Source organism: Macrotis lagotis, chromosome 2 (genome assembly GCF_037893015.1).
Source record: "Macrotis lagotis isolate mMagLag1 chromosome 2, bilby.v1.9.chrom.fasta, whole genome shotgun sequence".
Classification (NCBI taxonomy): domain Eukaryota; kingdom Metazoa; phylum Chordata; class Mammalia; order Peramelemorphia; family Peramelidae; genus Macrotis; species Macrotis lagotis.
Window position 1 is genome coordinate 105,287,712 of NC_133659.1, and position 16,245 is coordinate 105,303,956.

The following is a 16,245-nucleotide window of genomic DNA, read 5'->3' on the forward strand; positions in this document are numbered from 1 at the left end:
CAGGAAAATCTGAAGACAAAAACAGAGGACAATCAGTCAGGAGATGGAGTGAGATAATCAAGGAATGATAAGGAGGCCACTGTCAGTGTAGTACAGTATAGTACATGGAAGGAAGTGAGGTAGAAGACAGGAAAGGCAGGTTATGAAGGATTTTAAAACCCAGATTACTTAATATTTGATCTTGAAACTAACAAGACACTACAATGGTTCCTTATTCCAGTCATTCCCATTGGACTGGGGAGAGGGAGGAGAATGATGGGGTCTGATGTATGCTTTAGGGAAATCGCTTTGATAGTTAAGGGTATAAGGGAAGATTTGTAGAGGCAGATCCATTAGAAGCTATGGTAGTAACCCAGATGTGAGGTAAAGAGGGACTGCTCTAGGGTATGGCAGTGTGAGAGGAGGGGAAGAATTACACACAGAAGATATTGAAAAGCTAGAATCTATAGGACTTGCAACTGATTTGATATAGGGGAGAGGAAGGTGAGAAAGAGGGGACTTGTTTCAAGCCTGGATGACCTAAAGATCAGTGATAACCTCAATAGTAATAGAAAAATTAGAAAGACAGGGGAAAGATAATGAGTTCATTTTTGGACATGTTAAGTTTGAGATGTAGATGGGATTTCCTGATCAAGCTATCAGATAGATAGACTGGAGGTCAGGAGAAAGGTTAGGGTTGAATAAATTGAAGTAAGTATCATTTGCATAGAGATTATAACTGAATTCATGGGAGCTGATGAGGCTCCTCAAGTGAAATAGTATAAAGGGTAGAACCTTGAGTGGTTAGTGGATGGGATCTAAATGATTCAGCAAGTGACTGAGAAAGAGTAGTTAGACAGGTAGACAGTTGGCTACCCTCCCCTGACTTCTCTTCAGTTCATCAATGTCCTTACTAAGGCATTTCAAACTGAACACAATATTCCTCTTGTCTTCTAACCAAGTCAGAGTGCATATAGATTACTACCCCCTTTATCCTGGAAGATATACATTGATTAATGCCATCTAAAAAATCATTATAAGAACCACATTGGAAACTGGTGAGTCTTCATAACTGAATGACTGGCCCCTATGAAGCTCTTTTTTTTTTAAATAAATTTGACTTTATAGGACTGAATGAAGGTTATCATGCATTAGCTATAACTGATCTCCTATATCTTCCACTTAAGAGTGGATTTCTAGAACCTCTCTTGTACTTAAACCAAATTCTAAATTTGACAAGACATGGCAGATAATCTCAGGATGTCTCCAGTCTAAACTAAAACAAGGTCAATCTCAGAGAAAGATAGAATACCACACCATGTCCAACTCCCCTCTATAAGGAAGCACTCTTTTAATGGGTTTTCTATTCCTGGAAAAAAATAGGGTTCCCACAGCAGTTAACAGAACATACCTTGTTCAAAAAAAAAACAATGAAAACCCTCAAGTTTTCAGGAGATCTAGCCTTATTTAATCTTAACTTGGTAAAAACAAGTTCCACAGTATCTCTCTAAATAAGCTATATATCACATGTCACTTGTAGATACCTAAAGATAAAATATTTCAAAAGAAATTTTTCCTGTGTCGCTACTATAGTTGAACAAAATCATTATGATTCCTTTGACTCAGAATGGGTAAGGTTAATATGGCAGGCAGTGCTTCCAAATCAATTCTCAACCCTTTTCATTTCTCCAAAGTCTTCCTCATAAGAAGCTATTATTACCATATGACCATGGGCAGGTCACCTCACCTCTCTGAGTCTCTATTTCTCATTTGTAAAATAAGAAGATTAGGCCGGATGATCACTAATCTCTAAATTTATGGACCTACAGAAATTCTGGAGGTAACAAGTCCCCTATACCTGGACTTGTTTAGGCAAAGAATGGAAAAACCATTTGTTGTGAATCCAGAAGAACAGACCAATACTTGAGGGAAGGGCTAGGTTACTCTACTTCTCAAAGGTCCTGACTCCAAAGATTCTCTTTTATCACAACTACTTCTCTAGCTAAAGAAGATAACCCAAGTGTGGAGTCCTGCTAACCATCATCCTAAAGAATATATATCAAAGGATCCTCCACTTTGTCTCCTCTCAACACTTTACAATCTGACTTCCAATCATCATTCCACCCAAATTACTCTTTCTAAATTTCTTAATTGCCAAATCCAATAGCCTTTTCTTAGTCCTCATTCTTCTAAACCACTCTGCAGCCTTAGGCACTATTGCTTGTTCTTTCCTCCTTAATACTATCTCATCTTGAGAAACATTTCTCTCTTGGCTTTCCACCTACCTATTTCACCTATACTCTGTCTTCTTTGCTGGATCTTCCTCTCAATCACATCCTCTAATCTTAGTATTCTCAGGGTTCTATCCTGGGCCCTTTTTCTGGTGATGGGGTTGGGGGTTTTTGAGGTTTTTTCCAAAAGTGACTTGTCCAAGATCACATACTTAAGTATTAAGTGTCTGAGGCCAAATTTGAACTCATATACTCCCTGACTCCAGGGCTGAAACTTTATACTGTGTCACCTAACTGACCCTTCTGGGCCCTTTTCCTCTTCTCCATATCCTTCAGAAGATTCCATAAATCTATGGAAGCTGATTGATGAATTACCTTTACTTGGTGATTCAATCAGCATTCATAGATTTAATTACCATATCCATAATAATGATTCTCAAATCTACCTTTTGTGCCTTAATCTCTCTTACATCAATCTTACATTTCTAATTGCCCTTTATACATCTTAAACTGAATGTCCAGTATATATCAAAAACTCAACATGTCCAAAACAGAAGTTATTTTTCTGCTATATACTTTCCCTCCTCCTACATTCCCTATTGTAGAGGGCACCACCATCTTCCAAGTCCTTCAGGCTCACAACCTAGGAGTCATCCTGGATTCCTCACTATCTCTTACTGACATCCCAACCCCATCCCAACTGTATCCTATCCTCATCATTGCCAAGTTTTTTTTTCACCTTCGCAGCAGCTCTCAAAGATGACCCTTCTCTCCTCTGATACTGCCACACGTCATTACTTCATTGCAAATTCTCAATACCTCACACCTTGATAATTTCAAGAACATGCTGGTGAAACGCCTTCCTCAAGTCTCTTCCCACACCAATTCATCTTCCATAGGCACTAAAGTGATTTTCCTAAATCACAAGTCCTATCATGTTATCCCTGCTTCCAACCAACACATTCCAGTGGCTTCCTATTGCCTTCAGGAACAAATCCAAAATGCTAATCTCCTAGCATTTCAGTCTTCTTACCCTTTACTCCCTCAAAATAGTCTAGTGACATGGCCTCTTGGGAGTTCCACAAACAAGTCATTTCCTCCCTGGCTGGCTCCCAAACTGCCCTCCTCTGTTCCATTCCTGACTTCCCTGGTTACCTAGAAGTTCTAACTAAAACCCCACCTTTTTTGTTTGTGTTTTACAAGACAAACAGGGTTAAGTACCCAAGGCCACACAGCTAGGTAATCATTAAGTATCTGAGTCCACATCTGAACTCAGGTCCTCCTGAATCGAGGGCTGGTGCTTTATCCACTGTGCCACCTAGTCGCCCCAAAACCCACCTTTTAAAGTAAGCCTTTTCCCACCTCCCCTTAATTCCAGCACTTTCCAATTTTAATTAACTGCTATTTATCCTGAAAGTAGCTGATTTTGTATAGATTTGTTTGCATAGTGTCTCTCCCATTACAGTGTAAGCTCCTTGAGGGCAGTGACTGTCTTTTGAGCACAGAGCTTGGCATAAGGTGCATACTTAATAAAAATTTTTTGATTGATTGATTGGAAAATACTCTAGAATTTAGGAGGTTAACACTGACTTTTGACCAAAAAGCCAGTTACTTTCAAACAAGGAAAAAGTAGATTTCATTGTACTCTAGTACTGGTCATTCAGGCAGTGTATGTACAAGTTAGAAGAAATGCAACTTCATTTCAAACATGCGTCAAAGGACATATTATTGTGGGTCAAAAGCATCTTTGTTTCACCTCCTAAAATAGTAAGCTAGACCCTCAAGGTCAAAATCCTGGCAGGGCTTCAGGGATATAGCATCATTGTTAGCAGGATCATAAACTAATACAAATTTTTAAGAGATTATGGAAATAAACAAGTTTCACATAACTAATTATACCCTTGGACCTAGTAATTCCACTGCTAGGGCTTAATCATTTAAAACTCACCCAAAAGGACTTACTTATCTATATAAAACATTCACAATTATTTTGTCAAAGCAAAAACTGTAAATAATCTCTACATTCACCCTGGAAAAAGGATAAATTAATTCATGATATATTCATGCAATTTAAAAATAGTAGACACCATCACTGAAATAGATACCATTAAAAACAGAACTCCTAAGTTTAGCCCCCAAAGAAGAGATTAGAAAATGCCCCTGCCCTCCTTCTGTGCACAAGCAAGTAAGGGACAAAAGGTACTAACTGACCTCTCCACTTCATAAAGTCTTAGCTCTAAGGCTGAAAGGAACTCAAACGAAATTCATTCTGTCTCCTGAATTTTCAGAATATATTTTAAAACTTGGTCTATTCTATGTACAGGTTAATTATGCTAAACTGTTTTTGTTTCCTTTCCTGTTTATTCTTTGCTATAAGAAATTACTTGATAGGAAGAGGAGAAGTGAAAGATCCAGAAATAAAGATACTATAAAAATAAAAAATTTCAATATCATTAAAAGAGGAATGAATATACTTTAAAAGGGGGGGAAGATGCTACATAAATCCAAGGCAATAATAGCAATAAATAATCATAATAATCACAATGTAATATATGACAGCCCCAACCTTAAGATGCACAGAGCATGGCAACTAGGTGAAGCAGTGAATAGAGTACCAATCCTGGAGTCAGGAGGACAGGACTTCAAATTTGACCTCACATTTAATAATTACCTAGCTGTGTGACCTTGGGTAAGTCACTTAACTCCATTGCCTTGCCAAAAAAAAGATACACAAAGCAGCTTGTTTTATGATTATGATAAAATTATGGCTATGATCATTCTAGTTTCATCACCATGGCTGCATGATCAAACCACTGCTATCAATCAAAAGAAAATGGCAGCAATTTGTAATCTAAATAAGATTCTTTAATAAGATCTGATGTATAAGCAAATTATTATCAAAGGCCTAGATAGCAAATAGCAAAGAATGACTCAAGCTCAAGTTTTCTGACTCCCACAATTCTCTTTCCATTTGATCTCTGTGTGTTCCTTTAAAATATATTCAAATGTAAATTTCAAGGAAATCAAATAAGAGTTTCTATTCAAATACACTGTATATATTTCTACCTTCTTAGAAATTCTAGAGTCCAGTTTTTTATTGTTTGGCAAAGAAGAGATTTTAGTTTGAGCTGAAGTGATAGTGCAATAAACTGTTCAAAGGCAAATTGTAATAAATGAAATCTCCTAATATAAAAAACCTATTATGTAATTTGTGTTATGGCTTCATATCTGATGTCTGTCCTCTATATATTTTATATATGGCTTAGGTCAACTGCCTCTAGAGATCACATTTTTCTAGTCTTCTTTATGGAATGTATATTTAAATGTTCAATGATACTGACAATAATGGTAGTGATCATACAATTATTTCATTAGAAGAAAAGCAAAAGGTTGATTTCTATAAATAATATAGTTTAGAGTTTTACAGCACACATGCAATGACTGGCTAAGGCTACATACTTTTAAGTCATCCTAATTTCCTCAATCTAAGATCATGAATGAAATCAAGATTCCTTACAGTTCCTCAAGGTAACAAACAGCTCTGTCACTTTGTAATCCCATCCTTTCTTTTTTGAAGAAAAGCCCAAGCACTTAATACTTCACTGAGATTATAGAATCTTAAGAGCTGAAGGATTTAACTCAAAGGTCATCTAGTCTACAAATGACAACAAATTGACTTCTAGCCTTTGCCTAGAGGTACAGTGGTAAGAAGAAATCCACTTCTTCCACAGTTTACCTTATTTGGGTTTAGGTCTAATTGTTGAGAAATTTTTCTTATTCAGAATCAAAATCTGCTTTGTTTCAACTTTCATCCTCTGTCAAGTCCTAATCTAAATTTTTTATTTTCTGGGGAAAATATCCCAAATTCCTTCATCTACTCACTTGAGAATTTCCTTTTCTTCCCTCTTCATCATCTCATATCAATCCCCCAGACATCTTCTTCCACTATCTCTTGCTTCCATGTCTCACATAATAAGGTTCATCTCTCTGTTAACTAGATTGTTCCCTTTTTTATCTGCACTTTCTCACTTCCCTTCAGTCTTTCCCCATCTCCTAGCTGCTTTCCTATTATCTACTAACAAACCCTCCAATAACCCTCATTTTATCCAGCCATTCCTGATGGCTGTTGTCCCAGATCTCGAATCTCTCTTGTGGCTACACTTCTTAAAAAGCCCTTCTCCAAAAGATGCCTCCACTTTTTTTCCTCTCACTCTCTTAACTCTCTACAGTCTAGTTGTTGACCTCATAATGCTCATTACAAAATTACCAATGGCTTCTTAATAGCCAAATCCAGTGGCCTTTTCTCAATCTTTATCCGTCTTAACTTTTCTTCAGATTATGATCCTGTCTGTCATCTCTAGGTTTCTGTTAAACTACTCCCTACTGGTTCTCCTCAATTCATTTGGTTACTCCTTCTTGGTTTCTTTTGCTGGATCTTCATTCAAATCACACCAGTTAAAGATGGAAGTCCTTGGTACACTTTTCTTCTCCTATACTGTATCATTCGTTGTTTCATCAACTCGCGTGGATCCAAATATCATCTCTATGCTGATAATTCTCACATCTACTTATTCAGAGCTTACCTCTCTGACGACCTCCAGTCTCATATCTCCAAATGATAATACTGAACATCTCAAAGATATATTAAATGCAATGTCCAAAACTAAACTCATTATATTTCCCCAAAAAGCCCTCTCCTTGCTTCTCTATTACTGCTGAGGGCACCAACAGGTTCCTTGTTGCTCAGGCTTACCAAATTATCCTAAACTCTCACTTTCTCACTTCCTTATCTAATCTTGTGCCAAGTCCTATTCACTTTCCCTCTAGAATATCTCTCACATACACTGTTGCATTCTGTAACAAAACCGAATTCTGATACCAGCCCTCCCTCATTATGTCACAAGAGAACTGCAATAGCCTGTTGGTTGATCAGCCTGCCTCAGGTTTCTCCCTACTCCAATCCATCCACTACTCAGCTGTCAGTGATCTTACTAAAAGCACAAGTCTGACCATGTCACCCCAAACCCCAGTGTCTCCCATTACACCAATCCACATACTCTGTGACCCAGGGACATTGATCCTTAAAGCTCTTGGAACAAGATCACTCTATCTCCCAACTCTGGGTTTTTTCCTCCAGTTCTCTCCCATGGGGACAATGCTCTGCTTCCTCAACTCTGTCTTCTGCCTTCCTTGGCTTCTATCAAGTCTCAGCTAAAATCCTACCTTTTACAGGAAGCCCTTCCTGATCTTCCTTAATTCTAGTCTCTTCACTCTATTGATTATTTCCAATTTATCCTGTATATTGCTTATTTTTATATAGTTGTTTGCATAAAATCTCTCCCATTAGATTAGTCCAAGCCCATTAGAGAACAAGGACTATCTTTTACCTTTCTTTGTATCTCCAGGCCTTAATATAGTTCCTGATATATAGTAGTGCTTAATAAATGTTTACTGACTAAGGGTATAACCCCAAGGATTTTTAATACCCTGGTCATCCTCCTCTAAACTTATCAGTGTCCTTCCTAAAATGTAATGCCTAGAACTGAAGACTATTCCATATGTTGTATAATGAAGGCAGAGAACAATGGGACCATCACTTCCCTGGATGCAACTTAAGATGACATTGGCTTTTTTTTACTGCGATGTCACAATGTTTACTCATATTATGTTTGCAACTTAGTAGAATCTTTTGAGTTAAATTAAAATGTTGTTCGTCTTAGTCTCATGAGGTGTCCAAGTGCGAGATTTTACACTTCTCCCTACTAAATTTCAACTTATTCAATTCACTCAATATTCTCACCTGTCAAGATATTTCCGGATTCTATAATGCCAAACTAAGCCTTCTCATTTAGTATCATTGACAAATCTGACAAGCTTACCATCTATGTCTTTGTTTGAGGTATTAAGATAAATGCTAAACAGTCTAGAGCCCAGGACCTATTAGATCCCTGAGTCATTCCACTACAGAGCTCCTCCCAACTGACAATGAACCATTAGTGAGCACTCTCTGGGTTCATCTTTGTAACAGGCTCTGAATCCACCTAACTGTACTAACATCAAGCTCACATACGGTCCACAAGAATAGCATGAAAAATTTTGTCAAATGCTTTCCTGAAATCCTAATAAACTATACCTACATCATTTCCTTAATCCACCTCTCTAGCATCCTGACAAAAAACGGAAATAAAGTCTGCCATGATATGTTCTTGATAAAACAATGTTAGCTCTTTCCAATCACTTCTTCCTTTTCTAGATGTTTACCTCTCATCCCTTTCTTAGTATGTCACATAATTTTGCCAGGAATCAAGGTCAGACTCATTAGCTTAAAAGTCTGTAAAATAATATTTGTAAAGCACTTTTCAAACATTAATAAAATCTATAAATGTTATTTTTATTATTAACTCACTGTTTTCTATTTTAGGGATATTTGTCTTTTTTCTAAGCAGCAATTCTGCTGTTTACCAGTTTTTTTAGATTACCCCTGTACAGTAGCCCTGTAGTCTGAACCATGTAGAATACAGTGCATTTGCATCTAGACCTGATGCACTGGATAGAAAGTAGACTAAGTATTTTCTTACTATTTTCCTGATATCTTGAGTTTCAGCTCTATATTAGCCATTTTATTCTCCTTAACAAAAGAAAGGCAACAGAAATAAAATAACATGAATAGTGTTTTCTTCTCTTTGGTGACAATTACCATCACCTCGCCCACCTCAATCAAAAGTCATTTCTTTCTTTGAGTTTCCTTTTATCCCCAATATAGGAAAAACAAACAACATATTATTTACCTTAATGATGAATCCCCAATGGATCTAGCTTATTCTTATGCTAGTCTTACAAGACTGTGCCACACTTTTATTTTTATATTATTAATTCCCTACTATAAGCCTTTGCTTTCCTCTCCTACGGATGCAGTTTTTAAATTTAAAATTAGTCTTTGAGGGCTATACAAATCTACAACAGCCTCTTTAAACAACCATCTCCTACTCCTCATTCCCTGCTTTTTCCTCCTCACCCTAGCAAGTAAAGTTGATAGTGGATAATTGCTGTCTTCTTATATTGTTTGTCCTTTGTTTCAAAGAGAACCAGTGACCACAGAGGATGGATGATGTCTTGACTGCTTCATGAATTAGATTTAAGTAAGACAGAATTTCACAAAGTAGTCAAAGTCTAGTGGGCTAAACTAGGTTGAGGGTAAATGATAGGCCTCAAATCTGTCAGTGAGCTAAGGGATGTCTACCCTAAGCATGTGAAAACTTCCCTCATGGAATGAGTGGATGAGAACAATTTGTTACAACAGTCATGAAATAGCTGAAGCAAGCACTGTGGGGACGTTAGAGCTTGGTCAGACATTGAAGATGCCAGGATCAATCCCTGTATCCCAAGCCATTATCTCCTCTTATAGATCAATAAAAAGAAACTGAGGAGGAAAAAAAAGCCTAGTCATAACCCATTCCCAGTCTAATCTTCTACCCATTTAGCCAAACTGTTTCTAACACCTAAACCACAATGATGTTCTATCCTATGAATTTTTCATCCCTAAATAAAATCTATGTTCTAAACTTTCTATTCAGATCATGAAGCATGTCCCAATGTGATCATAATAAGGGGGAAACATCCTTTGTGTCTTTCCTGTTCCTTCTCTGGCATGCATTCATTCAATGGTCATTAAGTGCCTAAGCAACATGCAAAGGCCTATGACAGGCAACAGTCTAAAATGACAGAGCACAGATAAAGATATACAATGCTAGGTAAATAGCATTTTATTGTTATTACATTTCAAAGTTCCAATTCATCCTCAGGAATTCTAATACAAAACTGTGCCTGTCTAGAAGCACTTTTCCACGCCATAGAGAACAGTTAAAAATCTCTCAGACTTCTGCCAGATAGTTATTGAATGGTGAGTCTCTGAACATCTCAGCCTCTCATTCTACATGGACACAACTTCATATGGAAAAACTAAGACTATGAACTGAACTGGATCTTCTCCTAATAAAGGGGAAAGAAGACACAATGTAAGTGTCTCATAAATCCTCTTTCCATATGAAGCAAACAAAAAGGGACTCTTTATGTAAAATAGTTTCCTAGAGTCTATGGGCAGCCTCAAAATTCACACATTCATCTTCAGTAAGATACTAATGGAACGAGCACTGAATTTGGAGTCAAGACTTGGATGTGAGTTCTAGCTTCCCAGTTACTAGGGGACCATGGTGGAAGTTACTTGACCACAGTAGGTCTCAAATTTTTTCAGCTGTCAAATTCAACAGTTGAACTAATAAACTCTCCCAATTCTGTCATTCTATAATTCTATCTGGATACATTACATTTCAGGGAGCAGGGAAAGGAGAGTACTTGTTGGTTCCCTTCTCCTCCTACTCTTCCCACCCCCCCAAGAACATTAGCTTCATTCTAATAAGGGTCGTTTTATTCATTTTATATGTAACTACAACACCTAGCATGGTGCCTGGCACACTGCAGATAGTTAACAACTGCCTGGTGATATAGTGATATAATTTTCTTAGCCACAACTAACTCCAAAAACTGAAATAAATATCCTCTAGAACAAAATTAAATAGCTCCTAACCCACCATTTGTGCTTAGATGGAAGATTCCAGAGGCTAAATAGACCTAATATTCAAATGTTAATTCATGAGTTCCCTAGAACACAGGCTTTCAAACTTTTAGCTCTTCTGGGTCACATCACCCAACAAAAATTTGTCAAGGGCAGCATACAAAATTTAATATTTATTTATGACTACAATGTAACTCATTATTGCCTAATAATAAAATGAAATAATGTAACAAAATATAATAATAAAAATAATGGTATATTAATACAACATTTACTTTTTAAACAAATAATGTTTTTTGATGTAATACTGAGTCTGCTTTTTCAATACTAGTGCATCTATATCTGGTTTGATAAAGGCTATAGCAAAGCAAAGATTATTTTCAAGATGCTCATCTGAATTTTGTGTGCTTCATATGGAAAGAAACTGCTTGCAAATAATTTATTCCTCAAAAGAGATGTCATGAATAAGGAATGTTCATGAAATACCAGATAGATTTCTTTAGGCAAGTACAACTTATAAAAGTTCAATAAAGACACTTGAATAAATTTTTCTTTAAATTGTATATCTGATTGCAACTTTATACATTCTATTTGCAAGTTTGTAGGCAATGTATTGATGTCAATTGAGAATGGAATAGTAAATATATTGAAATGCAGTTGGGTTTCTAAAATCTTGAAATCTAAAATTTTCAAAGGTCTGTGATAAAATAATAAAAACAATAAAGTTGTCTGTTGCAATTATGATGAGTCATATAATATTTTAAAATAAAGATCCTAATTCCTATATGCATATCTTTTATAAAAAAAAAACATCCAGTGGTCTCCAAGACCACACAATGTTAGTTACATGAAAAAGTCGTGTCGTGTTAATTAGGGGTTAAGCTGAATTGTGCTATTTCAATATTGGCACATACGCTCACCTATCCCTTCATTTTCAGGTTACACATTGAGGGTCACATGAATCGGCTTTGAGGGCCACAAGTGCCAAAGGGATGGACATACCTGCCTTAGAGGAAAGTAGTGAGGCACATCTGTCGCTTAAATTGTACTTTTAAAAGGAAAACACAAAAGTCCAAGGTTCTTTGATCGTCTCCTCCTACCCACCTCCTCTGCCAGAGATGAATCTATTTTCTGAACTATAATTTCCAAAATTAAAATCACCCTCAAAATAATGGGAAAATGAGCTTCAGATACAAAATGAACTCGCCAGTCTTCACTTTTAACTTCTCCCTCATTTGAACACTTTTGCTCTGCTTCCTACCAAACATGCCTAGATCTACCATATACTTTAAAAACTCTTCACTCCTTCCTACTGGATCAAGCATCATACTGTCTCTCTTCCCTTTCACAGTCAAATTTCTAGAAAAAACTAAATATACTTGTTGCCTTTACTTCCTCACCCCCACATTCATTTTTCTACATTTTACTGACTAGCTTCTAATCCAAAATTTACTGAAACTGTCTTTCTCCAAGGATATCAATGATCAAAGACCTTTCTTAGTCCTCAGGCTTCTTGACCTCTCTGCAACATTTTAACCAGATTACCCTCCCCTCCTGAATCCTATCTCCTCCCTAAAGTTTCTTGATACTACCCTCTCTGGTTGTCTCCTACCTATACTCCTTTCTCATCATCTAGGTAGATCCAGTCCTCTATGAATCCATACCCCACAGCTGTCCTAAACTTTCTTCTCTTTTCACTCAAGCTTTAGCTTCCCTTTAGCTCCCATTAATTCAACTATCATCTCTATCCAAAAGACACCCAAAGCTACCTCTATTTTTTTCCTGCCCTTATCTTTCTCCTGGGTTCCACACCTCAAAATCAACATGTTCAAAATAGAACCTAAACCAAATCCTCTTCCTGTCACTTTTTTTCAAATCATCACAGTCCTAGGATCACCCACATTTACAACCTGGTAATCTTCCTCAAATCCTCTCTTCCTCGATCCACATAGGCCCAGTCTTGTTGGTTCTACTTCTACAATACTTCTTGTACTTATTCCTTTTCTCTACTGACAAAGGTACCAGGTCAGTTCTGATCCTCATCCCTCTTGTCTGAAATATGGCAATAGCCTTAAGAACTGGTCATCATGTACCATTGTCTTCCCTCTCCAACCCATTCTCCAGAGCTGTCAAACTGATTCCTAAAGAAAAAGTCTGATTATATCACTCCCCTGCCCAGGAAGTCAGTAGTTCCCTATTGTTTCTACATGGATATTGGCTACAACCTACCTCTCCAGACTGATTTCATAATATTCTCCTTTACAAATTCTACATTCCAGTCAAGCTTGTCCGCTTGCTTTCTCCCCAAAGAAAACCTTCCATCTCCTGCCTCTTGTGCACCTTTGTATAGTCGCTTTCCCTGGGACAAAAAGCTCTGTACCATCATCTTTGTCTGGAGCTCCCTTTACAGTTAGTTTGGCTCCAAGCCTTTCCTGAATTGTTCAGTTGTAGGTGATCATCCCTATGACTATTTATAGACCTGCAAACAAGTCGTTTCTCCATGAGAACATAAGCCGCTTGAGAGCAGGAACAGTTCTAGTTTTGCCTTTGTGATGTGAGCACTCGGCACAGAAGGACCAAGATAAATGTTTGTTGAATTGAATTAATCGAGCTTTCTTAGTGAAAAAAATCACCCTAAATAGGGTGAAAGAAAAAGGCTGTGGCATTTTTTTTTCTTTGGAGGGACTTTAGAAGTAAAACACACTCTTCATCTGGCCATTCCTACCACCTACATCTTCACTGAGCAAAGCAGAGGAGGAGAGCAGTTCTCTCTATCCATTTTCAGATCAGCAAAGCTCTTAAAAACAAGATGCCAAACTACAACCCCACAACAACTAGCCCTTCCTCTACAATATTTTCCATTATGTATAAACAGGCTGAAACCAGAAAGTCAAAACACAAGAGGATCACATTGAACTTGGCTAAAATTTTACCATCTGACAAGCAGAGACCTTCCAAGTTTCATCCCAATTCTAGACTGTCAAATTAGTGACAAATACATAACTTAGTCCTAGCAAGTATACTATTAAGAAACACAACAATCTAGTCATTTCTGTTAAAATTCTATCAGTTCTGGGGCGGCTATAGGTGGCGCAGTGGATAGAGTAGCTGAGTTCAAATCCGACCTCAGACGCTTAATAATTACCTACCTAGCGTGTGGCCTTGGGCAAGTCACTTAACCCTTTCAAAAACCTAAAAAAAAACCCAAACAAACCTAAAATTCTATCAGTTCCTAAATTCACAGCCTACTTGGCTGGTATTCTCTTTGGTGTACATAAGTGCAATTTATGGCACTCATTCAGTTATTTCCTAACTAAAAGTTTTGTATTTAACGCATCCAGGAATCAAAGGAGGCCCCTCAGTATGAGGTCCTGAGGGGAAACGAAATAGAAAAAAAAGTTGAAGCCCGACCCCTTGAAAACTCCGGTCATATTTAATGCTTTGGGTCTTGGCTCTGTTCTGAGAAGAAATGGTACTACGAGGGTTAAGGAAGAGACTCAGGATCAGGTTGGAAAGGAAGGGAGGGAGGAAGGAAATGAAGAAGGGAGGTTTTATTAATTCCTTCACTCAGTGCTGAGCCCAGGGCTACAAAAATAGAAGCAAAAACGCAAAAAAAGGATGATCTCCGGCCTCCAGGAGTTCCATTCTAGTGGGAGAAGACAACGCGCGGACGGAATCACCCACACAAATACCGGCCCGGCCCGGCCCGCGCTGCCCGCTCCTGCTCCCCGGCCCGGCCCGGCCCGCGCTGCCCGCTCCTGCTCCCCGGCCCGGCCCGGCCCGCGCTGCCCGCTCCTGCTCCCCGGCCCGGCCCGCGCTGCCCGCTCCTGCTCCCCGGCCCGGCCCGCGCTGCCCGCTCCTGCTCCCCGGCCCGGCCCGCGCTGCCCGCTCCTGCTCCCCGGCCCGGCCCGCGCTGCCCGCTCCTGCTCCCCATCCTCCCCTCTTTGCTCTCCTTGCACCGCCCGGCTTCCTCCAAGCCCCGCGTTCCCCGAGTCCCCTCGGCGCCCCCGGCCCTCGCCATTCATTGCGCCCAGCGGCCCGGGCTGGGGAGCCCCCGGGGAGCGCGCCCCGAACCCCCCGCCTGCCCCCGGCGGCCGGTGCCCCCTCACCCGCGCGCAGCGCGGCCTCGGAGACGTCGCCGTCGTCCGCCGGGCCCTGCTCGGCCGGGGCCGGGAAGCTGCGGGCGTAGGAGCGCTGGATGTCGCCGAAGAACTTCTGGGTGTCGCCCAGGTTCTGCTGCAGCCGCTTCAGGGACAGGCGGTAATGGGCGAAGGCGCGGCCCAGCTCCCGCAGGCCCGAGGCCGGGCCGCTCCCGCGCGGGGCCGGCGCCCCGCCGCCGCCCTCCATCGCCTCCGACCACTCCGTCTTCGCGCCGGGGCCGCCGGCCCGCCCGGCCTCCCGCCTCCCTTCTGCCCGCCCCGCGCGGCGGAGGCGAGGGGCAGCCCCGGCCCCGTAACGCCCCGGCCCCACGCCGATCCCCCACCCCCGGGCCTCCGTCAGCCGCAGACCAGAGCCAGCCCGCCCGCAGCGCGCCCGCGGCGGAACCTCGGTCCTCCCCGCCCGCGGGCGCCGGGGACGCGATGCGAGAGGCACCGGCCCGCGGGGCAGCCTGGGACTTGTAGGCAGCGGGCGCGCTGCGGGTCTTCAAACCCGAGTGGGAACTCGGGCTGTCCGGGGGTGGCAGGCGCTCTGGCCCACGGGCTCCTCCCAGGTTGGATTCTTAATGTCTAGGAACTCAGCTTCATCAATGTTTCCTTCACTAGACTTGAGCAAGTATAAGAGAGAAATGTTCATATTGGAAATTAAACTTGACGGTGTATTTTTAATGTGAGCATTCACGTCTAGGGAATCAGCTTCATCACTCTTTCGTTCACTAGACTTGAGCAAGTATAAGAGAGAAATGTTCATAATGGAAATTAAACTTGACGGTGTATTTTTAATGTGAGCATTCACGTCTAGGGAATCAGCTGGATCACTCGTTCACTAGACTTGAGAAAGTATAACAGAGAAATGTTCATAATGGAAATTAAACTTGACGGTGTATTTTTAATTGTGAGCATTCACGTCTAGGGAATCAGCTTCATCACTGTTTTGTTCACTAGACTTGAGACAGCAAGAGAGAAATGTTCATAATGGAAATTAAACTTGACGGTGTATTTTTAATGTGAGCATTCACGTCTAGGGAATCAGCTTCATCACTGTTTTGTTCACTAGACTTGAGACAGCAAGAGAGAAATGTTCATAATGGAAATTAAACTTGACGGTGTATTTTTAATGTGAGCATTCACGTCTAGGGAATCAGCTTCATCACTGTTTTGTTCACTAGACTTGAGAAAGTATAAGAGAGAAATGTTCATAATGGAAATTAAACTTGACGGTGTGTCCTGCGTACATTTCCCCCCAGGAAAACCAATTTAACATTTATCAGTACACAGAATCCAGGTTATAAGTGTTTTTCTTTCT

General features: G+C 40.1%; 1 protein-coding gene across 3 annotated transcripts in view; it reads right to left on the reverse strand.

The window, feature by feature from the left end:
* DSTYK (dual serine/threonine and tyrosine protein kinase) overlaps positions 1-15,129 on the reverse strand; it is a 55,803-nt gene extending 40,674 nt beyond the window's left edge. The window contains exon 1 of one of the 3 annotated variants that reach the window (XM_074222476.1): positions 14,892-15,129. In XM_074222476.1, the coding sequence (XP_074078577.1) occupies positions 14,892-15,129 (238 nt within the window). Of the gene's footprint in view, positions 1-6,092; positions 14,498-14,891 lie in introns of those variants that run through there. The other 2 variants (XM_074222478.1, XM_074222479.1) reach the window with 2 other exon arrangements.
* Positions 15,130-16,245: the final 1,116 nt, after the last annotated feature.